We start from the raw sequence: 27,793 nt of genomic DNA, 5'->3' as shown, positions 1-27,793 counted from the left end.
ATCCCAAACTTGTACCTTGCATTGTGTAACACGTCACACCTAGTAATGACAAAGGAGAAGGGTGAATTTTGGTTGACAAAGAACAAATAATTATAAACTTGACATTCATTTGGACTTTTAAAAGTTAACAGATGAACATTTACCTAATAGGACACTTACCAATGATCAAGACTAAGGTCTCACTTATGGACTTGAGCAAATGATGGAACAAAACCAATGAGAGAAGTCCACGCAAAGCACTTGCGCTTTTCATCTTTTATTTGTCTTTTTTTTCTTCGTTTTTTGAAATTATTTATTTGTCATACTTTTTTTTGTCAGGATTTCAACTCAAATCAAAATGCGATTCCATGGGAATATTCCCAAAGCCTTTCCTTATCCATCCGCCCACATCCAAGAGGCCAACCAACGACACGACTTTCTAAAGAAAAAAGCAAAACATCCATCCATCCAATCACAATCACCTGACCCCCCCACCCCCTTCCCTTTCCTCTCCCGCCCCCAATTTTCCAGCCAACCAACCAACCGACCAACCAAAAATACAGAGGACATGGCTACTTTGAGACGGACATGACAACTTTCTCCCGAAGAAAAAAAGAGGAGGAACGACAAAAAAAAGTGTGAAAGGGGGAAGAAAAAAAAACACTGCAAGACATGAAACCCTGATTGAGCAAAAAAAATACTGCTACCACAAAGACTAACATGATCTGTCTTTTTTTCGTTGTGTTTGTAGTGTTTTGTTTTTCTTAAAAGCGCGAAAAGAAGAAAAAAAGTTGATGGTGAAGTGAGACCAAATCTACTTCCATAGTAATGATGTTGACCGAGTGGTTCCAAATAAGGGAGGAAACAAAAAACGTCAAAAAACAAAACAAACAAAAAAAAAGACGACGCGCTGTTGGCCACTGTTCCCCTTGTTTTTTTTTTTCTTTAAACACATACTGAACGGATATTTAAAAAGAAAGAAGGCTTACAGATGGGGTTCCAGCCCAGCGCCTCCCCCCTCCCCGTACAAGGCTTCCCCCCAAAGCATCATCAGCGGCCCCCCCATCCCCTTTTCTCAAAACAAGTGTGTGTGTGTGTGTGTGTGTGAGTGAACGTGTTTACATCTGTATTTGTGTAAAGGTGTGTGAGTGTGTGTGTGTAGGACCGCAGTCATCACTGTGGTCACAAGAGTCTCTGTGTGTGTGTCATTTGTTTTGTGTGGGTGTGTGTGTGTGTAGAGGGTGGGAGGGGGACCCTCTAATATTTCACCCCCGGGACAAATTCCTTCGCCTCCGGGTTCAAGCTGCTCTTGCGCTGTAGAGGAGAGAGAGAGAGAGAGAGAAGGGAGGGAGAGAAAAACAGAAATGTTAGAGAAATGTTAAGTCTCGAGCCCCGCCGCATTCTTACAACATTCTGTAACATTCTGGGATTAAGGCCAAAAAAATTAAAACTCTGCGACTTGATCGTGGTCTCAGCACGAGAGAGCATGAGAGTCTTATGACATCTGTTGCCGATTGCCGCCCGGATCAAGCACAAGGCTTTGACCCTTGCCTACAAAACCATCGCAGGAACGGCCCCAGCTTATCTGAAGGACCTTCTAACGCCTTATGTTACTGGAAGAGAACTGCGCTCATCCAGCACAAGCCGTCTGGCTCTGCCATCCAGTCGATCTAGGTACTCCCAGTCAAGACTGTTCTCCGTTGTTGTACCCAAGTGGTGGAACGGTCTCCCAGAGGCAGCAAGACTACAAGGAGCTACTAAACTAATGCTTGAGCTGGCCTAGCTCCAGGGCAGACTCTTGACATTATGTTTAGTTTAGTTTGAGTGTGTGTGTGTATGTGTGTACTCTTTATTAATTTAAAAAAATAATGATTTAAAAAAAAAAAACCCTCTTTGCAACTGCACTTGTTGTTCTGTATATTTCCTGTGCACTTTGTATTTGCTTGTGATGTTGGCTTAATTAGGTCTTCTTTTGAAAGTCGCTTTGGTTATAAGGCGTCTGCCAAATGCAATGTAATCTGTGGCCACTGACAAAAAAAAAAGTACAATCACAACATGGAGTACAGCAGATCCCAGAGATATGCCAAAGGCATGCAGTTTTTTTGACCTCACCCCTAAACCAAGCCACTTTGGACTGGATGCTTTCCAGCAAACATGGGACACACGCCACCGCACTAAACTGTTCTCACTTGTGTGCTCTGAGCTCAGACGTAATGCACTTTAAAATATGACTTGCTCTTGGTGTTTCGAAACAAGTGTCTGATGTCATAAAACTGATGAATTGATGAACAGGGGCCAGATCTTGAGAACATGCGGTCCTAAATCTGATCAGACCCACTTTGCCATGAAAGAATGAATATTGGTATGAAGACTAAGCCTGGGCGAAAGCCGACTGTTGACTCCGTCAAACAGTCTGGCGAAAGCTAAGAGGAATCCGTCTTCTGTGGAGGGTGGGAGATGGTCTGATCTTACTCTGACATTTAAATTCATTGGAGTTTCGAATTCAGGCCTACCCTATATTACTAGAGATTAGGGCTGTGCAATACAACGATTTTATATTGTGATATCAATATTGCTGTCAAACAATATAACATTTCGTAATATCGAGTTGAAACAATATTTTTGTAATTTATCTATCTATACTGCTAAAAGGTAGGTTACGCTAAGCACAATACATTCCCCTCCACTTGAGCCATGGCAAGCACAGAGCAGATTTGATACCCAACACTCATGCAGAACACCCCTGTGTGTTTCTCTAATGGCCCTTCCCTCACAGTGCTGGAGGCACGGAAGATTGTGAATAGTTTAGCACAAATATTTGTCTTAAAAAGAAATATCGTTTAAAAAGAAATATAGTTTAAAAAGAAATCGTAATATCAATATTGACTGAAATAATCATATTGATTTTTCTCATAATTGAGCAGCCCTACTAGATACAGTAGCTTTAGTGTTTCAGCTAAATATCGATTATTGGGGGCATATCACCACTGTTTGTGGGCTTCTTTATTCCATCACGTTCCATAGTCAGTCACTCGGACTTCAGACAAGGATGTATGCATCTCATTCCTGTAAACTAGCTATTATCCAACTGTACTCCATCAAACTGTACATTGCATCACCACTTCGAGCTTTTTTTCCCTGCCCATCTCAAGAGTTTTTTCCCCCCTGCGTTTTTCTGAGATGCGCGAAGCAGTCCCTGGAGACAGCAGCTTTTCAGGGCCGTGTGTTTGGACGATTTCCCCTGAGGGGCTCAGCCAAACCAATCAGGAGGCTCCTCCACTCATCCTGACGCACTGACGCTTGCACGCACGCACGCACGCACCTGACAGTCTTCTCTCACCACTGTATCGAAATTACACCACAATGTTAATGCTGCACCGAAACAACCTTATCATCCCAACCACTATTTTCAGGGGAAGGATAGCAATCACACCAAAAAACATTAATCAGGAAAAGACTCGCAGACCCTCAAGCTCCCATTTATTATAAATTTATTTCCCTTTTCTTAATCTCCTCTCTTCTGAAGTTGTGATGGCTGCAGCTGTGCTGTCTGGGGACTCCAACTCTAATAATACAACAAGGGGTTCATCCTCTTTCCTGACGTAGCGTGCCATCATGCAACGGCAAATAGAAGAGACAAAAACAAGATCATCCTTTATTGTGTTGTAACGTATATTGTACTGCAACATAATGGAAAAACAGTACATCGTCTATTCAAGAGACAACTGTGTTCTGGGCAGGCAGTGAGATTGTCGTATGATTAAAGGGACATCTTATTCTTTGAAAAAAAGGGGGGAGAGCAGGCTTTTCTTCAGCACTTCACAGTTAAGTTGGCCACCTTGACAACAGACACTTAAGTTACCACCTTGACAATGTGTACTGTAAAAATAAGGATACTGTATTGCTAAAGTAATTTCATACATCTTTTGTATTGGTTTACCGCGCCACCTTGACGTAGCAGCGAGAGAGAGAGAGAGCGAGAGAGCGAGCGAGAGCGAGAGAGGCAGAGACAGAGACAGATAGGAAGTAGCACTATGTGACGTCTGTGACAACTCCTCACTCACCGCGATGTCCTCGGCGTTGTTGTCGCTGACGGACAGGCCGTTGAGCTGCTGCTGGATCTGGCCCACCGAGACACCCGGCAGGTCCCGCGCTGGGATGAACCAGTCCTGGTCCTCCTCCTCCAGCATCTCCTGGAAACAGCGCTCCAGAAACTCCTGCTCCAGCAGCTCCTCCTCCACCTGACACACACACAAAGAAACGGAAACAGCCCAGTGAGGGGGTGGGGTTGTGTGTGTGTGTGTGTGTGTGTGTGTGTGTGTGTGTGTGTGTGTGTGTGTGTGTGAGAGAGAGTGAGAAACATGAGGAGGGGCGGGGAGGGAGATGAAGAACGGTTGGGAATAGGACAAGGAGAAAGTTGTGTTTGTGCGTGCGTGCGTGCGAGCGAGCGCGAGAGAGAGAGAGAGCGAGAGAGAGAGAGAGAGACAGAGAGAGAGAGAGAGAGACAGAGAGAGACAGAGACACATGAGGAGGGGTGGGAAGGTAGATGAATGGTTGGGAATAGGACAAGGAGAGAGTTGTGTGTGTGTGGTTGCAGAAGCAGAGAAGAGAAGAAGAGGAAAGGAGAGAAAGCAGTAGAACAGGACTAGCAATAAGCAGTAGAGAGGCAGATGGAGAAAATGGAGTGGGGTGCAGAGAGAGACCGTGAGAGAAAAGGGGAAAACACGAGAGAGAGAGAGAGAGAGAGAGAGAGAGAGAGAGAGAGAGAGAGAGAGAGAGAGAGAGAGAGAGAGAGAGAGAGAGAGAGAGGATGATTAAGTGGAAATAAGGGGGGTGAGAGAGACAGCGGGAGGGATAAAAGAAAGGACAGAGGACAGAGAAAAGACAAAGGAGTGCACACGTGTCCCATAATATGGAAATAGGAAGTGAGGAGTAAAGGATGCAGAGAGCGAGTGCAGTAGCAGCAGTGGTGGCCTCTCCTCTACCAAGGCCAACATTTTCTCATTAAAGGTGCACTGTGTAATATTTTTAGTAGATCAATACCACAATTCATGCTGCCCATTCACAAGTGTTACGTTTTTAACAAATACCATCAAATACCACCATCAATTTATTTTTTATTTTTTTATTTTTTTTAAGTATTTTATGGGGGCTTTTTAGCCTTTATTACAGGACAGTGTGAGAGTAGACAGGAAATAATTGGGAGAGAAAGATGGGGCAGGGCCGGGAAATGACCCCAGCCGGACTCTAACCGGGGTCCCCACAATGTAGCCCAAATGTGGGGGGCTTAGTGCACTGCGCCACAGCCCTCCCCACCACCACCAAATTCTAAGTATTCATTGTGACTGGGAAAATTGCACTTTTCATACATGAAAAGAGGGATCTTCTCCATGGTCCGCCATTTTGAATTTTTAGCTGCTGTACTTTGGTCATACTAGTAAATATTGGCTGATTACTTAGTAAATATTCATGAAAATGTCATATTTGGCAATAAGCAGCACAGTTTCAGTGAGCAGGGTAGTTGCAATACCTACTCTGGCCACATCCTACACAGTGCACCTTTAAGGGCCACGGCTTATCGTAAGCAGTCATCCTATTTATGGCCAAGCTACCATGCCATCCCCTCCAAAGAAAACATTCAACTTCTCTTTTTAGAAACAAGCAGGAAACCCGTTTGGTTTGTGGCGCTGCATTCTTCACAGCCACGGACCCAGAAAAAGGGATAAATGTGGGATAATTAACACTGCTTCTCAAAAGTGTAAAAAAAAAAAAAAAAAATCCCTGACTTTCGACTTTGGTTTTTCTCACGAGAATCTCTGTGCTATAATATGATGCAACATCTGGACTGCCATCCTCATCAGTAGGAGAGTGCTTCTCTCCCCGGGGTAGTCCCTCTTCTCAGAGGTGATAAATAAACTCCTAATTAACTGGCTGCAGTGGACTTTGCTGACAAACCAACGACTTGGACAGCAGGCACATCATAATCATCGCCTTCTACAGATTTGAGTTAGAAAAGAAAAAGACAGAAGTGCCTTCCAAGTCATTACAAAATTATTATGACTTCACTACGAGCAAAAATAAGGTAGAATACTGATTTTGTTAAACTTCGACTTTTTTCGCACACCTCTAGCTGGCAGGTGCGTCGGAGATGGCCCATGGGTCACTCAGCAACATTGCCTGATGAAGGTCTTGTACCGAAACGTCGTTATTAAAGAGAGAACAGCGAAATGGTCAGTGTGCAGGAGTTTCTTTAAGTTGTTGCTGGCACATTTCAGACCAAGATCAATCATCATCATCGACTTGTATGGAACGAGACAGAACTACTTTCCAATTCATTACAAAATTATGACTTGTCTACAGACATGCACGTACAAAAAAATCCGGGCACTATGCCTGAGACTCTTCAAAGCAGCAGGTTGGATCATAAATCACAGCTCTGGATCTCACACTGATGGACACAAACACAAACTTCTTCCCTGAAATCAGTCCAGTACCCGTCCTGACAAACGGACAAAACAACCCATCAATCGCCATCATCATTTCCAAACATGAACACCTACATTTTTGTAAACTGTGCAGCCTACACCAAAATGGAAAATAAACTCTTAGTGAGGAAAGACATAATTTCTGTTCATGTGCCTGCATGTGCATACGTAGTGTAGTAAGAAGTGTGGGGAGTGTGACACACAGACAGAGAGAGAGACAGAGAGACAGAGAGACAGAGACAGAGACAGAGACAGAGAGAGAGAGAGAGAGAGAGAGAGAGAGAGAGAGAGAGAGCGCACGAGAGAGAGAGAGCGCACGAGAGAGAGAGAGCGCACGAGAGAGAGAGAGAGAGCGCACGAGAGAGAGAGAGAGCGCACGAGAGAGAGAGAGAGAGCGCACGAGAGAGAGAGAGAGAGCGCACGAGAGAGAGAGAGAGCGCACGAGAGAGAGAGCGAGAGAAAGCACGCGCGCGAGAGAGAGATGGAGACGGAGACAGAATGCGCATGTGGTCAGGCCTCACCTGCCGATTGTACTCCTCCTCGTTCTCCATCCACATGTACTCGGCGAAGGGGTTGGACTCGCCCTCCGAGTGCCCGTTGGCCACCGGCTCCTTGCCCTCCTTTCCCGGGGCACCGCCCCCCGGCGTCTTAGCAACCTCGGGCCCACTCATCTCTGCTGGCTCTGCGGGGAGAAGAGAAAGGAAGAAAGAAAGAAAGAAAGAAAGAAAGAAAGATGAGCAAAAGATCATGGCTGACCAAAATATGCACATCCACTTTTCAGATATGCTATAGAGCCGTTACCAGAATGGCAATAACCAGGTCGTAATGTAAAGGCCCTACGTACTGTCATAGTGGTGTAGTGCTATGGTAGTTAAGTTTTTCCAGTGACTATTACAACGTCCCAGTGGCAGGACGGTGTGTAGTAAGGGCTGCGAAACTTTTTTGGCTTTTCTTGCCTTTATTGGGTACGAGTGAGAAGCGTTTGAAAAGAGACAGCAAAGACGGCCAAGGCCTCGCGATTTGCTTTGGCCAAGAAGGCCACCTTGAAAAATTCCTTCCTACAGCAAATGCATAAGTAAGTCATGTGTGATGTATGGATCCCACTTGACAGCACATGAAATCTCGGTTAGACATAAAAGTTATGAACATGAACCTTTTATTAAACAAAGCACTTAGTGCATTTTGTTTTATTTGTGCCACGTGCACCGGTGCATGTCACAGTAATAAAACAAAAGACTTAATAGCAGAGTTGCCTCGGGACCCTCCTACATTTTCCCCTTGCGGAGCACCTGCACCGCACTATTGATTGAGACCAAAGCAGTGCTCCTCCCCATCTCGCTTTTAGTGCTTAGTGCACTTATTCCCATACACTTGAGTCACCACCAGTCAATTTACTTGACCATAGCCTCTCAACAGCCCGACACCGCGGCCTACCGTGCAGACACACCTGGTGGAGAAGAGGTGTATTATTAAGAGTGCGGTTTAGGTGGCCAGCTGGGATGACTTAATAATGCATTTCATTTGCCTGCTGTTCTCACATTCAGACAACTGGCCTACGTCACATCCTCGAATCACACCATCAAGTTTCATGCGTAAGGTCACGTCTGCAAACAAAGCCACTCTGCGGTCCAGTCAGCTGAGATATCTGCCCAAGTGTCAGAGATACAACGTGGTGCTTTTAGTCTTGCAGTTCAGAACAACTTGGCCTTGGTCATGGCTGAAACGTTGGCACCATATTGTTACATCGGGGACCCGGGTTCAATTACAGCACGAGGTCATTTCCCGACTACTTTCTTGTAGCCATTGACCATCTTCACTGTCGTATATTGACTGTCCTACATCAAAAATAGAGGCATACAACCCTAAATAAATAAATAAAATGCATAAATCTTTAGAGTGGCTTTGTGTGTATTGGCTCTTTGTGTCAGACACGCACAACTCGGCCGGCCAGCAATCATTGTCCACTTCCTCATTTTGTGTCTCCAACACAAGATCAGAATGCAGTGCAGTACTGAATAAACCACTACTACTACTTCTAGTACTACCACAACAACAGCAGACGGACACACTCGACCTTGTGCTGCCATATCAACAACAATAGTGGTGGCCTTGCGATCACAAAAGACCAACAACAACAGCCATTGTTTTGGCACAGTATGTGTGTATGGAGGTCGATCTTCTGAATAGACCTAACAGACTCCCTATAGCTAGCAAGTTACAACTAGCAAAAGTTATAGGGAGCTAGTTACAACTAGTAGCAAGAGTGAGCAAGGCTACTCCTAACCCTGGTAGTCAGCAAAACAAAACGATGAGTGAGTGAGACGCACGCGCGCACACACACGCGCACACACACACGCACGCGCACGCACGCACACGCACACACACACGAGTGATTAAGACTAGTCACAGGTCCACATTCATTCAGTACACCTGCAGGGAAGCGTGACCTCCATTCAGCCAGGAGCAGGAACAAAAACCTCTCACTCTGAACAGGCTGCACTGTCCCTCCAGACAAAGACTACGACGGCCGAGCACCAAGAACATGCCCACACACGCATACTACTCATACATAAACTTACTGTTACGTGCTCCCTCTCAGTCTCACACACACACACACACACAGTCGTACATGCTCCTTCAAGCTCACACAAACACACACACACTCTCGCTCTGTTTCACACACACACACACACACACACACACACACACACACACACACACACACACACTCTCGCTCTGTTTCACACACACACACACACTCTCGCTCTGTTTCACACACACACACACACACTCTCGCTCTGTTTCTCACACACACACACACACACACACACACACACACACACAGGGTAAACACAGTAACTCGCACCATGGTAGTAAAGGGATCAGTGTGACCACAGACTGCACACCGTAGGTGTCAGGGCTGCCAAGCTAGGGCACACCCAGAGAGGCAGAGAGAGAAAGAGGCAGAGCAAGAGAGGCAGAGCAAGAGAGAAAGAGGCAGAGCAAGAGAGGCAGAGCAAGAGAGAAAGAGGCAGAGCAAGAGAGAGGCAGAGCGAGCGAGACAGAGAAAGGCAGAGCGAGCGAGAGAGCGAGAGAGATTGAGACAGACAGACAGACACACACTACTGGCCGCGGATTGGCCCCAGTGGCCTGTGCCAGCAAACCGGTACAACCCAATCCGTCGGCCAATGCGGAGCCAGGCCTGCCTGCCTGCAGGCCCCATGCCGACGGGAAGATCGCCAATCTCCAACCAACACTTGTTTTCCGCCTTTTCCTTCTCCTATCTACCCTCCCCCCTCCCTCAATCCCTCCCCCCACTACCAACATGTACAAGACCTACTCCCTCTCCATGCACCACACACCAGACCACTGGCTGCCTTCACGTTCCACAGGGAAGGGCCTAATGGCTAGGCCCATTTTTTGTCATTTGCTGGAAGATCTCACCACCCCCCCCCCTCTCTCTTGGTATCTCGGTTGCCAGAAAAGAGATAGATAGCCTCCTGGCTTGGAGAGCCAGGGACTGTTTTTAGCAAGACAAATGATCCAGTGTTTAAGGGAGTTGGCGAGTATGTATGAAGTACAGAATGTAATCGGGCAGATGTCGGGTTCAATAAGTTACACGGGCAAGGAACTTCTAAAAAACAAAAAAGTTAGCAAAGGACTTGACCACCATTTCATCCAAGAATGCTCATTTACTGCTCAAGTGTCTTCCACTCCATTTGTTAAAAGTTATTTCCCACCCACCGAATGGGTGTCCTCTAAATGTAACCACTGGCAGGTCATCAATATTGTTTTGTCACAAGAAAAGAGTCTCTCATCCTATATTCTGGTCAAACACTGGTGATATTGTGAACAACCAGAGACATACGGCATCTTGACCAAATGCCAAATAGCGGCACAATTGGCACAGGCACGTAGCTTCCCACGCTAGACCCGAGTCCTTTCGGGACAAGACTGCAGGGATTTGGTAATGAACAACGGACGGGTCTCTCACTCTCTTTCAGCATTTTCTCCATATCACACTTAAACGGGTAGTATTTTGTTAAAAATGGGTGTGTTTTTGTCTATCCTCCAGATATCTTTGAACAATGGCCATTATGTAACTTTAAAAAAAAATCCTGTTTAAAAAAGTGGGAAGTTGTTCAGGATTTCTTCATGCTAAGTTACTTAGTCTGAATAACTTGTATGGTTCCAACCCCTACTTGAGCATTTCAGTTTATATTTCCTTGAACAATACAACCCTCTTTTTCCCCCTCCTCAATTCACGTCTGAATAATAATATCTAGGCTATTTATAGCACTGTAACTGAAAGCAGACGGGTGAAAAGTTACACCATCATAGTTATTGTGCGGTTTGAGCAACCGTGTGTCACAGTGGCACTGAACAGAGAGAGAGAGAGAGAGAGAGAGAGAGAGAGAGAGAGAGAGAGAGAGAGAGAGAGAGAGAGAGAGAGAGAGAGAGAGAGAGAGAGAGAGAGAGAGAGAGACACTGGCAGCACTCAGAAGAACAAGTCCAACCCAAGACACAGAGACAGACAGACAGACAGACAGACACACACACAGTAAGAGAGAGATTATCTCTTCGGCCAGACTCAATCTCCATTTACCGGTCTCTGACAACCCAATCCACCACTGGCAACACACACAAGAACCAAGTGCCAGCCCAACAGAGAGAGGCCAAGTGACAGTGCGAGAGGGCAGTTCTTCCGCCAAACAGGCCCAGTCTTCATTTACCGCTGGCCTTTGCCTCCCTCTCCCGGGCTGGGAGACTGCTGCTGCCAACCGCTTCAGGATAAGGTCAGCCGGCATCGGGACACCCCGAGTAAGCCAGCCAAGCCAGCTAGCAGTCTTGCTCTGGCAGGAGCGCACCTCCGTCTGTCTTGCCTCTGGCCCATCGTCCTCATCAAACCCTGAGGAGTCACTTGTTGGCGGACAACACGTCTTCTGGCAAACTGTTCATCAGGCTGGTTTCACTAAAATTCTCCCTTTTTCAATCCTACTTTCTGTGGCCCCTGGATTTACCGCCATTTCCCCATCTAAGTCTTTTGGCCTTTTGGCTCTCTGCCACTCTCAACGTGATGATACACGGGGCAACTTTTTGAGCAATGTTGGCAACAGTGGGCAACGAGATGACTGGCTCGTAGTTTTCCGATTAATGTTTAGGAAAATTTGTCTACGGCCGATCCCAGTTCTTCTGATGACTGACGTAGTGATACACTGTCCAAATAAAATCTTATAGTATCGTTGCACAAAAGCATTGCTCAAAAAGCTCCAGAGTGTATCATCACCCTCTCTTGCAGCTGTAAAGACGATCATAGAGAAGGCAGGGGGGCGATGACTGTGTGGTGACGTTATACCACAGACAGACACGCAGATATGCGTCCCTCACACCAGACACACACTCACAGAAGCCAGATTGCTCAATGCTGTGTGTGCGTGTGTGTGGCGTCCAATTTCAGTTTACCATTACTGTGACATTGAAGACGGTCGGGTAGTGTGTGCTTTAATCTGAGTGTGTGTGTGTGTGTGTGTGTGTGTGTGTGTGTGTGTGTGTGTGTGTGTGTGTGTGTGTGTGTCTTGCCAGCCTGGTTGCTTAGAGGCGATGGAAGTGTATAGGCCTATACATGTGCGCATAAGACCTGATTTCCCAGAGATCACTGGGGCCCTCAGTCATGTATGTGCACGCACACACACGCACACACACATCCATTAGAATGACTGATGACTGCAGCAAAGCCACTTACCACAATGACAGCAACGAATGAGCAGAACTGTATGTACCACACACACACACACACACACACACACACACACACACACACACACACACACACACACACACACACACACACACACACACACACACACACACACACACACACACACACACACACACACACACACACACATTTCAATATCCATAGACTAATAGACCATAGCCATACATGTCCAATCCCCTCCTCCAACACTCATTCACTCAACTACACACTCACATTGTTCACACACCTTTCTTTCCACCAGCATGTTTCACACCTCACTGTGAGACACTGCTTGTTCTGTCTCCACTCCAGACAGAAATGAAAGACACAGCGTAGAGAGAGAGAAAGGTGACCTCTCTCTCCCTCTCTCTCTACACGGGAGAGTGAGCTGCAACTCTTGTTGCATAAGCGGAGCAAGGGGGAAGGGATAGGGGAGGGGAAGAGAGGGTGGGGATTATAAAAGGCAGAGCACTTGGATTCCTCCACACACACAAACGGCCTAGCCTACTGGCTCCAGGCCCTTTACACAACAACTAACTCATCATCCCGCTCTGTCCTGCCTCTCCCCGTCCTACCCCTCCCATCTCGTAAACACACACGCACACACACCAGACTCCTCCCTAACTTACTCTGCCTCACACTCCTCTCTCCATACCCACCACCCCATCAGCCGGTCGTCCACCAATACACCAGCTCACCACTCCACCACCAGCCTGGCTCACACCCCACCCACCTGGCTGCCAAGCCACCCCACCTCACCTCACTAACACTACCCCACCAGCAGCCAACCAGGCAGGCAGGCAGGCAGGCAGCTGAGGAAGGCAGGCCTGTGCGTCATCACAGCTGTGCACTGGGGCTTCTCTGGCAGGCAGCACAGACGAGGCCTAGCCCAGTGGTTTTTAAAGTGGGGGCTGGGGACCCCTGGCGAGCCGTGAGGGAAGTAGGCTTATAGCAAAACAAAATAAATATTTAAGTAAAGCTAAATGATTAATGGTACACTAAATAACAGATGTAGACTATGGTTGTGAAAGGGGATGGACAGTAAAAAAATAGTGGGGCGCACGACCCATGTAAGAGGGGACTCGGCTAGAATCTACTGGTATATGGGGGGGTCCTTGTCCTGGTAAAGTTTGGGAATCCCTGGTCTAGCCTACATCTGGGTGACTCTGGGCAGCATGTTTGCACTCCCATCTCGCCCGTCCCCTCCTCCCTCTACTCTCCACTCTCCATATGCCGTCTTCCTCTTTTAACGCCTTGTGAAAACAGACATCAAGGAAGAAATGTGGGCCAAAAACAAAACAAAGAATGAAAGGAGACAGAAGTGAAATAAGGGTGGACATTAAGTCTCTGACGGAACATCTTGTCGCTTACCCATGTGGCAGGAGCCACTGCTACCCAACTGAACTTCTAGTCCAGTTCATTTCATTTGGTCATCTCCTTCCCTTACCGCTCTCCCTCACCCCCGTTTCCAAATGACGGCTCCCTCTTTGACGCCTTGTGAAAATAGACATCAAGGAAAACATATGGCCTAGGAGATGCAACGAAACCGAATAATAATCAATCAATTGCCCGAATACAGGAACCGAATATTACAGTTCAGTTAAAAGTTAGTAAAAGTTAGGTTTTTCATTAAAATATTGCTTAAATCGACGGTTCACAATAAATGTTTGGACATGCATTTCAGAGAAAATAAATGTTTATTTGAAATCTTCAAATGTTGGAGTAGAACTGAAATTAGTGTTGTCATTGCCCATTTTCAATTCATTTTCTTTCGGCCTCAGATTTTGCCACTCAATTGGCTTTCGATTGCCGAATTTTCGGTGCACCTCTAATACAGGCCCAAACAAAACAGAGAGAAGAGACGAAATGTGAACAGAAGGATGAAAGGAAGGTCTGATGAGGTGTGAAAGGACAACATACTATACCGTCTATGACAAGTCTTAGTCACAATACCTGCAGTTAGGGATGGGATATCGGTATCGGTGTATCGGTATCGGGTTCAGATATCAACATAATTCAGAGATCGAATCGGATCGGAATTTCTCCAATGTATCGGAACTTTCCTGATATTGACATTGAGCCATTTCCAATGTTAATTTGAAATGATAACACTCGCATATTAGTTTTCAGGATGGGATTGTTACTTTTTTACTAGTTAATTTTTACTTATTAATTGGTTCCTGTTCTTCTAACTTCCTTTTCTTACCTAATAGCCTACTTGGGCCTACCTCAAGTTGAAACCCATGCATATATGTGGTTTTGGTATAGGATCGGAGTAGTATCGGTATCGGCAGATATCCAAATTTAGATATCGGGATCGGATCGGAAGTGAAAAAATGTGTATCGGTGCATCCCTACCTGCAGTACGAACCACAACTAGCTCACCTAACTCCAAGTTTATCAGCTGGTTTAATTGCAATTGGTAATCCTGCTTCACCTCTTTCCCTTTTTCTGCCCAAACACCGCCTTCCACTTTCATGCCCTGAAAAAATAAAATATCGGGGAAGGCATAAGCTTACAGGCCAAAATAAAGTGTGAAAGGAGACAAGTGAACCCGGACGGGGATTGAGGAAATGCAGGGTGCCTTTCAAACCAATTCCTCTGGCACTCTCTCTTGTTGCTTGTGGCCTCTTGCCTCGTGATCGGCCCGCCTCCATGGAGAACACAATTGCGTTTCCCCCCGTTGTCAACCTAGGCCGAGCAACTTTTGGCGGCTTTTCAACAACCTGATTCCAAATGAGATTTGACCTTTAAAAATTTGACGCATGTAGTGCATTTTCCTATGTACTATGGGAATCCCCCCACCCCCTCCCCCCATTTACTTCTTCAATATGAAAGAATAAAAAGCAACTAGATCATTTGTTGTCAATTTGAGTCCAAATGTCACATCCACAAGCATAACACTGGAACTGACCAACTGTTCTTTTGTGAGACATTGAATAAAACTTCATCAATGACGTTGAGCCTTGCATCACAAGGCCACACGCAACAGGGAAGGACAGGAAGGACTAGTTCAAAAACGTACCCTCAGTCTTTACCCTTATCCAAGTTGTAAAAAAAAAAAAAAAAAAACACTAGACTTTGTAATCCATTGGTTTTAGCTTAGTCAGTAATATAGTTCCCTCATCGTTCTCTCCCGCTCTGTCCCCAAACACAGCCTTCCTCTTTCATGCCTTGTGAAAACAGAACATCAAGGAAACACATACAGGCCATAACAAAACAGAGTGAAAGGAGACCAAGTGAGAGGTGGGGCGGGGAAATAGTCCAGGAACAAACTGACTGACCTTGGGAGAGTTGAAACACTGGGCTGAGTCTTCACACTAGCATGATATGCTAGAAAACTTCAATGTGAAACACAAGTTGAAACTTACACAGTCCCTACACAGAACTCTGACAATCTGTCCAGCACATTTAGCATCTTACTACTTCCCCCCCGGTCCCCATCTCAGCCCCCACACACAGATAAAGACACAGACACACACAGATCTGACCAGTTCGTTATTCAGTGTGAATGTTGCTTTGAAGCTTCTTCCCTCAAGTATGTGCCAAACCAGGCTGTCAGGCCATTTGCTCGGCTACACCACCATTACGCCAGTGATGGCAGTTGTAAACGCAAAAGTGTGTGCGCCCATGTGCATACGTATACAACGACAGAGTAACCTTCAGTCATGTCTGGTACCATACTCAGCCCCCTACATCTGCAACCTATCGCTAGCATTCTGCTGACACACAATTAATTATTAACATGAGATGAAGCCGACAGAAACATGCACGCACACGGCAAGGAGGACACCCTGACCCAGAACATAACCTAAAGCAGGGGTTCCCAAACTGGGGGTCGCGACCCCCTGGGGGAGTGCTAACTACAACACCAACTTTGCACAAGCTCTTCTTTCTCAGTGCAAGGATACAAGGTTAGAGGCTGCAACGTAAGCTAGCCTACAGCCCAAAGGCTTCCAGAGCAAACTCCCATCCTCTGGCCTATTTAAATCACCGTACATAAAGCGGTAGTACCATTCTATAGAGCAGGTTTAGCCATTCACCTGAGTACAAGTTAATGACAAACCATCCAAGGGTCAATTATGTTTTTTAGTAGCAGACAGGTAAGGTGGTGCAACCACAGCTAATGCCAATATTATATGGATTAAAATAGTTTTTTTATTTAAAAAAAATATATACAATGTAAATTACATCGTATAAAACTAATTAGTACCACCTTCACACACACAAGTGAGATCGGTTGTGGTTGGGACACCCTGACATGTGCTTCAAAAAACACCAAAGACCCCTAGTATATCAATGCTATGAAATGCTATGCTCCTCTGTTCCGTCAGGAAAGTAGAGCCTTACGGATTCACATTCTGGAGTTAGGCAGGAGATCTACTTAAAAGAAATCACTGAATCTGGCTTGCTAGGCCAAGTCATTAATTACAGAACATGCACACAGAACAGGCCTGTGAAGGTATAGTAGAGACTATTTATAGGTTAGCTAGGGCTGCAAAACAAATCTTTTCCCCTATAGAGACTCGAAAAAGGCCAATAAACGTCTGAACTTCGCTGAACTTGGTTGCATGGTTTGCTCAGCTAGCTTAGCAACAACACCAAATGGCTAATCATCGAGATGATTCAGACTCTCTCTTGCCACACTCCCAGAGGGGTTAAGCTTTTTCCAACTCAACTGTTCAGCGACTAATCTAGCTAGAGTGCGCAAGAAAGAGGTAACTTTCCCAATAAAAGGGTCTTATTCACCTTTTTTCACAATATCAAACAAGTCCCACTTTGAAGCAAAGCGCGTACGAACACTTACAAAAAGTGGTGTGAATGTTTATGTCCATGCCATCATGCTATCCCAGTTTCATATGCAATAGGCCTATAAGGTGACTGACGTCGAAAGAAAAAAGGTCCACTGGTTCTCCCAACAAAAAGCCACACCACATAACTCACTTCCGCATCACTTCCTCTGAGAGAAGACTACCAGGTAAGTGACTAACTCTTCCTCCTGGAATACCATGGTCCATGGTCAAAGCACCAATTAGCTACCTTCCTGAACAGTGTCACCAGTACACAGACACACACACACACACACACACACACAGAGATGACACGTCGTCGGACATAGATAGGAAGGATAGCAACTGTGTAAATAGGCTAAACTCAGTACTGGGACAAAGCCAGCGTCACATCTTTTAATCCTGTACCCTAAGTCATTATCAGCTTTTAAAAAAAAAAAGGCCAGGCTGAGAGCCAAGTGACCTAACCCACCCACTTGACCCATCCATCCATGACTGGCTGACCGGCCAACAGACCCACCTGACCTCGACCTGCCTGGGAGTCTTTATGGACGTTCAGCACCGCAGACCCGGCTGTAAATCCCTAAAGCTAGCAAGAAGGCAGTTGGAGCCTGGAGGTGTAGATAGGCCACACACACACACACACACACACCAGCCAAGGTCACCAGAGTAGGATGGATAGTGAACGCAGAAATATGTCCTCACTCAACAGTGAGACTTTAAAAGGGGGAGAGCTCTGGGTCTTTAGACAAAAGGAGCTCAGCAGCGAATATTTGACAAGGTGAGCATTCCTGCGAGACTCCTTCGTCCAGTCATTCTCAAACTGTGGCCCGGGCCCCACGGGTGGGCCTTGAAAGTATTACAAGTGGGCCTTGAACTAATTTTCTAAAATTCAAAATAATATTTGTGCGTGTGTGTGTGTGTGTATGTCGCTGTTGATTATTTATTTGAGTTGTATTGTTTATTGGGTCAGAGGAGGGCCATGAACATTTCAAGTGGGCCCCAAGTTAGAATAGGTTGGGAACCCCTGCCTTAGTCACATGACTCACCTGAGGGGAGGTAGTGGGGTACTGGGGGTTAATCAGGCACTCAACAGTTATGGGGCTCCAGGCACTGATGAGGTTCAAATGACAACGCTGGAATGCATACACTCTGAATTGAAGGTTCACCAGCCACACACACACACACACACACCATTAAAAAATATGCAGTTCTGCCATGAAGTAAAACAAAAAATGACAATCATGCGCCCATCTCAATCAAAAAACCCAAATCAACCTTTGTCCTGTACCTTGACCAGGGATGTGTACCATACACTTCACGCAAATTACCCATATGGGAAAAATAAAATAAAAAAACACAACATTCTTCACTAATCTCGACGTGCCTGGAAAAGGTATCAGTAACCTGAGGTGAATACTGAAGGGTCATCAACTTGCTGTCTGCACTCTGCAGGTGGCCCATCACTTTGTAAATAATACAGGTATGCTTTTCTGCTTTAGTCAAATTCAGTCATCCAATCAGGGCTCTAAATTAACTTTTTTCACCACCAGCCAAAATGGCAAGTAGATGCTTATCTTACTAGCCAAAGACACGCTCACTAATGGGTCAAAGTGGCTAGTAAATTGTTTTTTTTCTACCAGCCAAACTGAAATCTCACCAGCATTTTGCCAGTTGGCTGGTGTTAATTTAGAGCCCTGCATCCAATACATATGCATTATTTGCAAATATATCATTCCAACATGGTATGAACACAGCACTCATTCAAGCTCATTTAAGAAAACGTAATCGTCCACAATCTCATTCAGAGAAATGCCCGAGGCAGACAATAACTTGTCCGATACTTCTGTTGTTCTGTAACTCATGTGGGATGAACTTAAACATAACTAGTAGCCCATATCACCATTGTCACAGCTGAAGAGTTGTAGTCTGATATATTTCCCAGAGCTAGCACAACTTACAATTTAGTGCTCTACATGCCAACCTCTATTGACTCCATGCACCTTCAATACCTTCAAAGTGCCTTTGAGAGATGCCTGGCAGTGTCTGTGGATAATGCAGAGGTGAAACGGCACACATGAGCTATAGAAAGCACCCAGTGACAGGGGGGACACAGGCAGACACCATTCATCAACACCAGACACAAGTGACAAATGGGAGTGATACAGGTTGAAAAAAAGAGACACAGCAGACAGAAAACAAAAGGCAGGAAGAGGATCACAGAGGCCATACCCCACATGCCCCCCATCCCTGTGACATAAAAAGGAAGAAAAAAAAAAAACAACCCTGCAGGTCAAATGTTCAGTCGGCCAAGTGGGCTATGGGCACAGCGGCCAACAAAGGCAGTTTGCCAGCAGTGTTACGCTGACACGGCATGCAAGCTCACACAGCATGGCCTGGCTAAGGTGAGGAGCGAGAGGACGGGAACACAGAACAGTGGGGTGGTGGCAGGGTACGTTAGGAAACATGCAGCAGCCATCAGCCAAATGTGGAAGGATTTTTAAAAAGTAATTGTTGGCTTATAACTGGTGGATTTTATTTGATTAATAATGATCTACCGTACTAATAAAGGCATTATAACTTATGGAAGTGTTTTGGACTTTTCTTTTCACTCCTTTTTGTTGACTGGTCATTTTTGGACAGAGGGAACCGTATGGATAGAGTGCAGGATACATTTTACCATAATTTGGTCACTGGTAGACTAGATGAATATTGTTTTTTAAATGATTTGAAAAAGTTCAGTGACAGGAGTTAACCGTACATTAACCCAAGAGTCTGATGACAATAGTAATCTCTTGTTTCCAGCTCCAGTGCTGAAATGGTGGCTCAATGCCATGCAGGTATGAGATGCCGTGGGAATTTGATGCCTGGCTTATCTCAGTTCTACCCCTTGCCCATCAGCTGAAAGACACATGCGGCCTCTACTCATGACAAAGAGTCACTTGGCAGAGAAATGTGGGAACGCTACCTGTAAAAAAAAAAAAAAAAAAGCCAAAGCATTTAACAAAAAGGGTAGATCACATATATGTCAGCATTGTTTTTCCCCTTAAACACACAACCAATGATTGATGCCAACGAGTATCAGTGTATGTGGGTTGTTTTGTGGGACTTTGAATATGTGACTACATTCCAAACATTACATTATTTAGATACAGAAGCAACATGTTCCTGTCCGGTTTCAGGACAACTCGCGTGGCATGCAGGTAGGCTACATCATGAATGGAAATGATGCAACACATAGCCTAGGCCTCGTGGTCTTTCCGACTTGGCGACATGATAACATCAGGGAACTGGTTAGAACGGTTTCGTCGCACGCATGTCGTTGTAGTGTTGTAAAGGGAGCCTTGGCTAACTTCAGAAATAACCACGTGTTGCAACGCCTAAATAAAAGTACTAGGTGAGAGATCAGGACTCCGTGAACAACAATGAAGATACAGTAAATATCTCAACTTCCGATACAAAATAACGGATAGTTGGCATGCCGTTACAAATGTATCGTACATGTAAAATTACATGAAAATGGCGCCCTTTAAACCGCCAACAACATGACTGCGCTGCGAGATTACATATGGACTATACGTTATGTAACGGGAGTCCTTTTGACGTGTAGCACGGCTAGCATTCAGAACTGAGCCTTGAAATAAGCAACTAGGGCACGAGCGCCGAGGTTTACTTACGGTTGTTGTGCCACATACTCTTGTAAGCTAATCAGGCAACATAGTGTCAACACGGGCTTTAATCTAACCACAAGTTCAAAGAGTACCGTATGGAGTCATTAACGTCAAGCAAGAAAGTCATAAGGCTCATTGTAGACATGATAAAATGATAACGCGTGAGTGGGACGGTTGGCAACCCTAGCAGTTTACCACTCATGTTGCTACACCATCAAAATATGGGAATCACGTTGGATGCTCATTACAAAGGGGACAAAACATAGGGCGTTAAAATACAACGACAAATAGATTGGCCATATGCAACACACGCTAACATTTACTTAAATATGAGACAACACTGGTTTTATGGTTATAACGTCACTAAGCGGACTCGGAGAAAGTAATATGATGGAGATAGCTTGGAATGCTAGTTCGACGTAGACAGCGTGCTAAACATCTCGGCATCCTGCTACTATGTTGCCATTTGAGCATAGATGTTTTCATGTAAACATCCTCTCATCTGTAGTGTATATCTGCAACCTAGCTAGCACTACCTGGCTAGCTGCTGGAGTGTGTGCTTTTGTAGCAGACAAAGCCCATTTTACCAAGGTTAACTGTTGGTTGCAACAGGCCGCGAAATGCTGATGATACGGAGGAGCACGACAATCTAGCTAGCTAATAGCGAGCTAGCTGGCTTTCAACTATCTCAGTTTGAGATGGCGACATTGAACAGCTTTTTGGTCATATCAACAGCATTTTGTTCAAACCAAAACGATGTATTTGATTGTCATTCTAGCGATTGTTCGAAACGATGTGATTATTTAAGGAAATATTCAAACCACAGAATAAGATGTCAATTTGACCTGATGTTGGTTACAACGCTCGCTGTAACAATGACTAACTACCATTAGCTAGCATGCTTTAGTACGAAAACAAAGCAGAATCTCTCAGCTGGCGTATTAAATGTACACCAAACTTCCAAGACTAAAATCAGACGATACATTTGAATCTTACACCCAGTCTGGTGCTAATTTAGCTTTATGTGGATAAAGACGAGCGAACATCATTGAGTGTCTGAATTATGTTCGCTGCATCCAAGTAATACTACAAGCTTGCAAAACTGATACACCGAATACGAATACGGATCAGATGCCACCAACAAAAACATTGCTGGCGCAACGTCATCGCGATGTTTTGGCGATGTTTAAAATAGATTGTTGTAATTACCTGGCATGTTTATTATCCTGTGTGGGGTTTTAAAAAATCACAACGAAGCGTATTCCAACACAACGTGCGGCACGTTAATTCCTTCACTTGCGGCAGGGCAGCTACCTCTAGCTAGCGTTGGCTAAATGCATTACGAAGGCGATGGTCATGTGGTCCCAGCTTAAACAAACATTCAACGTTACCACCTCCTCCTCTTCCTTCGAATGCCCCTCTCTCAATACACACACATGCATGGCTTCTCCTCAAAGAGTGCGTCGTGTTTGTGCTACATAAACACAAACTAAAAGTCAATTAATACAGTATCAGATGCATAAACGGGCAATAAACGTTGCAATGCCAAGACGCACGAGCCTTGGAACTCGGGGGATATGTGTGAAATGTAGGATGGTCATCCTCGTGGACTTGGACAAAACGCAGTCCCACGTCCTTTGTCGTGTAGGCTACACGCAACTTATTATTGGAACGACAGTGAGAAACAGCCTGAATAAATAAATTGACAAACTGGAATCGCCAATATCGTGTGATGTTGCAGTAAAATGCACTGCTGGAAAGTTATTATTTAGAGAAAAGCTCGTTTTGAACAAATTATGTTTACATGAATGGTCCATCAACATATGGCAAATAGGCTACGTGGTCGACCCATGCAATTACTGCATGTTTTAGTGTCAGTATTGTAATGTGCATGTCATCTTTGTATAAAGTGATTTAAGATTATGATACCTGTCACAGCTGCGAATACACGCTACTCACCAAGTTCAAGGTATAAACAACGATCTCAGCCAGCTTCTGATATGTGTTGTAAAGCAAGACCAGCAATACTGTTAAGTTGGTTGGGTCAGTTAGACGATGAAGCAAAAAATGAGGAATAATATAACTAAAATCCCGTTTCAAGTGATGCAAATGTACCTCTTTTCTTTACTGTTTTGTCCAAACAGCTGCGTATTTGCGGAAAAATGTGCCACAACGACAGGCAGGAAACGGTCACGTGACTGTAATTGTACAAGTGTACACACTGATTGGTAGTTTAACGTTTCAATCAACATTGTTTTTGACATCACTTTATTATAAACAACTTACTACACAGTAGCCTACACGCAGAGGAAATGGTATGTAGAAATGTGAACTTTGCATTTTAACCAATAATTCACTGGATTTCCATGCCATTTAGCCTACATTCTTTTCTTGAATTGTGCTACTGAATTTGTTGAACGTCCCCTAGAAGCTATAGACATACACGTGTTTTGTGAGTGAGACTATCAAGATTAGGCAGCAGGACCGTCGTCCACGTCTGAGATATGTTGCGTCATCCGTTGACCAAGGGTACACTGGAACAATGACCGAGAACCCGTGTTGCTCACTTTTTCCCTCCAGCAAGCAATCTGTAATTCGACGTTGCACACAGCCTAGAATGCTTTTCGGAAATGCCCCTTATATCCCAGTAGCTGCACTGTATTTTGTGTCCAACAAGTGGCGCCCAACACAAATTTTCTAGCCTTCTCAGCCTGGACCCACTGTAGGCCTCCCTGGTTAAACATGCAGATCATGGCATTATAACTATGCATTTGTTGTAGCTGATCTGATGGCCTTTTCTTCTGGCAATTTGGTGGTGGCAGGTTCTCAGGAATATTAATGCTGATAGAAATTCTGATCCACTATGCAGATAGACTGAGGCCAAGGCCTTTTTGTCGCTCTATAGCTGTGCCTAGTGTGTGTGTGTGTGTGTGTGTGTGTGTGTGTGTGTGTGTGTGTGTGTGTGTGTGTGTGTGTGTGTGTGTGTGTTAAATTCTGATCCACTATGCAGACGGACTGAGGCAAAGGCCTTCTTGTGCTCTTATAGCTGCTCATTGGGCACACTGTGTGTGTGTGTGTGTGTGTGTGTGTGTGTGTGTGTGTGTGTGTGTGTGTGTGTGTGTGTGTGTGTGTGTGTGTGTGTGTGTGTGTGTGTGTGTCCACAAGCTGCCTCATTGTCCCTGTGCAGCTCACTTGCAGCTCACAGCCATTTACTTTTACACCATTACCATTACACTTGCCACACGACTTATAGCACCCTGGATGCCTTCGTACCACAGACGCTGTCCCCCACCACCACCAAAAAGGTACGAGGCTGGGGGAAGCTGCGTGGGGAGGACAAGATGTAATCCTGCTTATGCCAACACAGGACAAGCAAATGTATACGTCCCCCTGGCTGACGATTCTGTCACACTCAAAAACAGTAATGCCAGGACCTCCTGGACCGCAGAGGAGAATGTGAGTAATGGCACTTCCACTGACTCCCAGCCAGTCAGCCAATGAGAGGGAGGGAGGGAGGGGGTGGGGGGCTCTTAGCAATATGGGGTCCATATAGTAGGCCATTTATTATAATCACCATGGGGAGTCTTGTGCCCCCCTACACACATGCTCTCTCTCTCTCTCTCTCTAGACCCACTCCCCACCCCCCGGGCCCCTGCCCCCCACAAACACACACGCCCGACCCCCACATGCAACCATTCACATACATACAGACAGTACATGTGGGTAAATGAAAGTAGATGGGCCCTACGTCTTTGTCATGCAACCGCTTCGAGATAACAAACTACCTCATCGTATTTCATTTAGAAATGTGGACTTTAGTGAACGCAAGGGGGGGAGGTTACAGAGATTAACGGCGCAGAGAGGTGCATGGTGCTGACTGTCTGGTTGTGTGTCTTCAGTGTTAATCCAACACTACAGTGAGTAAAGCCAACACTATGAGTGTTCAATTCAACACTCTCAGTGGTTAATTAGCACAGTAAAATGTATTGTGTAGAATCTGACAAGTGAGCATACATTAACATATGGCTGCTTTCCCCACAATGGAATTCGTGGACGATGGAACCACTGTGGAAGCAGGAGCCAGCCAAGGGCAAAAAACAAGGCCAAGGGGATGCGGGGTAGTTTAAGGGGTGGGGGTAGGACGGTGGGTGGGTTTGGTTGCTAAGCGCATGTTCATGGAGGGTGGAGGAGAACAATGTTGATCGTACATCTAAATGAAAAATGGAAGGGGTGTGTGTGTGTGTGTGTGTGTGCCTGCAAGGGTGGGGGTCCACTGCCTGAGGTGGGGACCGGAAGCACAGGAAAGGCAGGGGCGGAAGACACACACACACACACACACATACGCACATGCATATACGTAGCCATACACTTGAAGATATAGGCGTGCACACATGATTTAAAAAACGCCCTGTCTGTTCACACACCCATAATCTGAGTCATACATTCATAGACGGGAAGTAACATATTAGAGCTGCACGTACGCAAGTTTCACACACACGCACACACATACACACTTGCCCAAGCAACTGTAGGCCATTTCGGTCAGATATACAGACAGGCAGACAGATTGACAGACTTCGTCAGAACACAGAGATGTCCACTGCACTTGTTTTGTGTGAAGAAACTCTCACACACACATATTACACACACAGAGACATATTTCACACACACGCACACACACACACATTCGTTTGCAAACTTACTGAGGAAGTTAACTGTGGCATGCTATGAGTTATCTGTGCTGTGGGATAAGGCATGAGCTGAAAGCTACTTTGTTTTGCAACGGTGAACAACATGCTACAGAGTGGAGTGTATCGGAAGCTGCGTGTTCCTAGAAGGATACAGGAAGGAAACAGGGCCTTAACTTACGTACTAGAGGCCAGTATTGACAGGCAAGTTACTCAAAAACTGTAAAGCATTGCTGATTACATGTTGTTGTCATTTCAAAGCAATCCCTTACATTGCAAAATGTACAGTGTTAATTCAACACTGTTCTGGACTTTGGTAAAACTACAAACAAAAACTGTAGAAAACAGATAAGCAGACACGTCAATTAATATAAAGTCCATAGATGCAGCAAATCTAAGACTAACATTCATTCCATAGATCAGGCAGGGCAACAGCCTCAAAAGCTCTTACCTTGGTCAGTTACAGAATCTTAACTGCTCTGAGTAATCTCGATAAAGCTTTCATTCCTCTTGAGAAAGTATTTTTACCCTTCTATAGGTGGAAGCTTGACTGGCAGTTTGCTGCTGTATAGGTGTGTGAATCAATGGTTATAATAGCATTAGGATAAACTTCAAAGTTGACAGGACATATGCTGTACCTGCAGTCTTTAGAAGTGGGCTCCTTTCCCTCTTCCACCTAGGACGCACATAATGCCCCATTGTGAGTTTATGATGTCATAAAAAGGGAGAAATTTGAGAGACATTTAGAACATTCCTGATATCAGTACTGTAAGATGGTACATGGAGCAAATTTCATGTAGGCCTATGTTCAAATGTAAAATAATAGCCAACAAGCATATTCATAATTGATGTATTAGGATGTATATAGGATTTTAAAAAAGAAGTTTAAAAAATTGGCAAATTAATGATATGAAGAAATTAGGTTACACCATGAGTACCAATATATATTTTTTAAGATATTTTTTATGGGCTTTTTGCCTTTATTTCAGATAGGACAGTGAAGAGTGTCAGAAAGCGAATGTGGAGAGAGAGACGGGTATAGGGATTGCAAACGACCCGGGCCGGATTCCAGCAACCCTTGGGCATGCAAGCCCAAATGTGTGTGTGTGTGTGTGTGTGTGTGTGTGTGGGGGGGTGTGGGGGGGGGGGGGGGGGGGGGGGGGGGGGGTTAGCGAGCTGCGAACGAGCACCAATAATTAATCTTTTCTGGTGAAGGTAGGGGAGGAGGTGGGATCTGTGCAGTGCAGTTGGACCTGTGATTCACTCTGGGAGTACAACAGCATTTGTAATGGCTTCCAGATTTTTGCCAAGTTCAATTGGTGTAGAAAAACTACAGGGGTGGGGGGGGAGACCAATTCACAGAGGCCCTCTGTCTCCCTGTCTCCCTCTGACACACTCTACCTCCATTTTGGCCTCTCTCTCTCTCTCTCTCTCTCTCTCTCTCTCTCTCTCTCTCTCTCTCTCTCTCTCTCAGAGTGACACATTGCTTTCTGAAAGGTAGTAACAACTCAGATACTCGTGAGGGTACATATCCTATCCCTGGTATATGTGTGTGTGTGTGTGTGTGCGTATGTGCAGGCGTGTGTGTGTGTGTGTGTGTGCAAGCGTGCGTGCGTGTGTGCAAGCGTGCGTGCGTGCATGGGTGTGTGTGTGTGTGTGTGTGAGAGAGAGAAAGAGAGCGAGAGTTGCGTGTGTATGTGTTTGTGACTTTGTATGCGTGTGTGCAAGCATGCCTACATGTGTGTGTGTGTGAGAGAGAGAGAGGGAGAGAGAGAGAGAGTTGCGTGTGTATGTTATGTGTTCGTTAGTGTGTATGTGTGAGCGTGTGAGCAAGAGATGTAGAGAGAGATAGGGAAGAAGGGGATGTATGTGTGTGTGTGTGTGTGTGTGTGTGTGTGTGTGTGTGTGTGTGTGTGTGTGTGTGTGTGTGTGTGTGTGTGTGTGTGTGTGTGTGTGTGTGTGTGTGTTAGTAAGCGGGAGACAGAAGTTTATGTGTGAGTTGGAGGTTAATGTGTGCTTTCAATCAAAGTCAGCAGGGAGAAATCAGAGCTCGCCGTCCTAAAGAACTCCCGTCTGCCATCCGCACTCACACACTCAATCACACACACACACACACACACACACACACACACACACACACACACACACATACACACACACACACACACACACACACACACACACACACACACACACACACACACACACACACACACACACACACACACACACACGCACACATACTTACATACACACACACCACTCATAACACAGCACTCTAAAGCCCAACAACCTATGAATGTAAGCTGTAAACTGAAAGGATGAAAAACTACTTTTTTTAAGTGCCGTTAAGTTTTCACTTCTTCCACCAGCAAGACAAAAAAAACAGATTGCGCAGCCAATGGTGAATCGAAGCCAGCCG

At 45.3% G+C, this 27,793-nt stretch overlaps 1 protein-coding gene across 7 annotated transcripts; it reads right to left on the bottom strand.

The window, feature by feature from the left end:
* Positions 1-221: 221 nt before the first annotated feature.
* On the bottom strand, positions 222-26,045 carry paip2b (poly(A) binding protein interacting protein 2B). 7 transcript variants are annotated; one of them, XM_063186255.1, is made up of 5 exons: positions 25,823-26,003; positions 14,608-14,704; positions 6,986-7,146; positions 4,044-4,220; positions 222-1,293 (listed from the first exon to the last, which is right to left on the bottom strand). In XM_063186255.1, exons 2-5 carry the CDS (start codon positions 14,699-14,701, stop codon positions 1,237-1,239), a joined length of 489 nt encoding a protein of 162 aa, XP_063042325.1. In that variant the 5' UTR covers positions 14,702-14,704; positions 25,823-26,003; the 3' UTR covers positions 222-1,236. The 7 variants fall into 7 exon arrangements, with proteins under 7 accessions (XP_063042325.1, XP_063042331.1, XP_063042328.1 ...); XM_063186256.1 differs by lacking the exon at positions 222-1,293 and adding an exon at positions 1,880-3,576; XM_063186261.1 differs by lacking the exons at positions 14,608-14,704; positions 25,823-26,003 and adding an exon at positions 26,010-26,045.
* Positions 26,046-27,793: the final 1,748 nt, after the last annotated feature.

This window comes from Engraulis encrasicolus, chromosome 21 (assembly GCF_034702125.1).
Source record: "Engraulis encrasicolus isolate BLACKSEA-1 chromosome 21, IST_EnEncr_1.0, whole genome shotgun sequence".
Taxonomy (NCBI): domain Eukaryota; kingdom Metazoa; phylum Chordata; class Actinopteri; order Clupeiformes; family Engraulidae; genus Engraulis; species Engraulis encrasicolus.
This window is presented reverse-complemented; position numbering and strand designations above follow the sequence as displayed.

Coding starts and splice junctions, on each gene's coding strand:
- paip2b (XM_063186255.1), bottom strand. CDS start 14,701: ATGAAAGTGGAAGGCGGTGTTTGGGCAGAAAAAGGGAAAGAGGTGAAG. Junction 7,147..14,607: donor GCTGATAAACTTGGAGTTAG/GTGAGCTAGTTG, acceptor TTCTCCCCGCAG/AGCCAGCAGAGATGAGTGGG. Junction 4,221..6,985: donor AGGAGGAGTACAATCGGCAG/GTGAGGCCTGAC, acceptor TGTGTGTGTCAG/GTGGAGGAGGAGCTGCTGGA.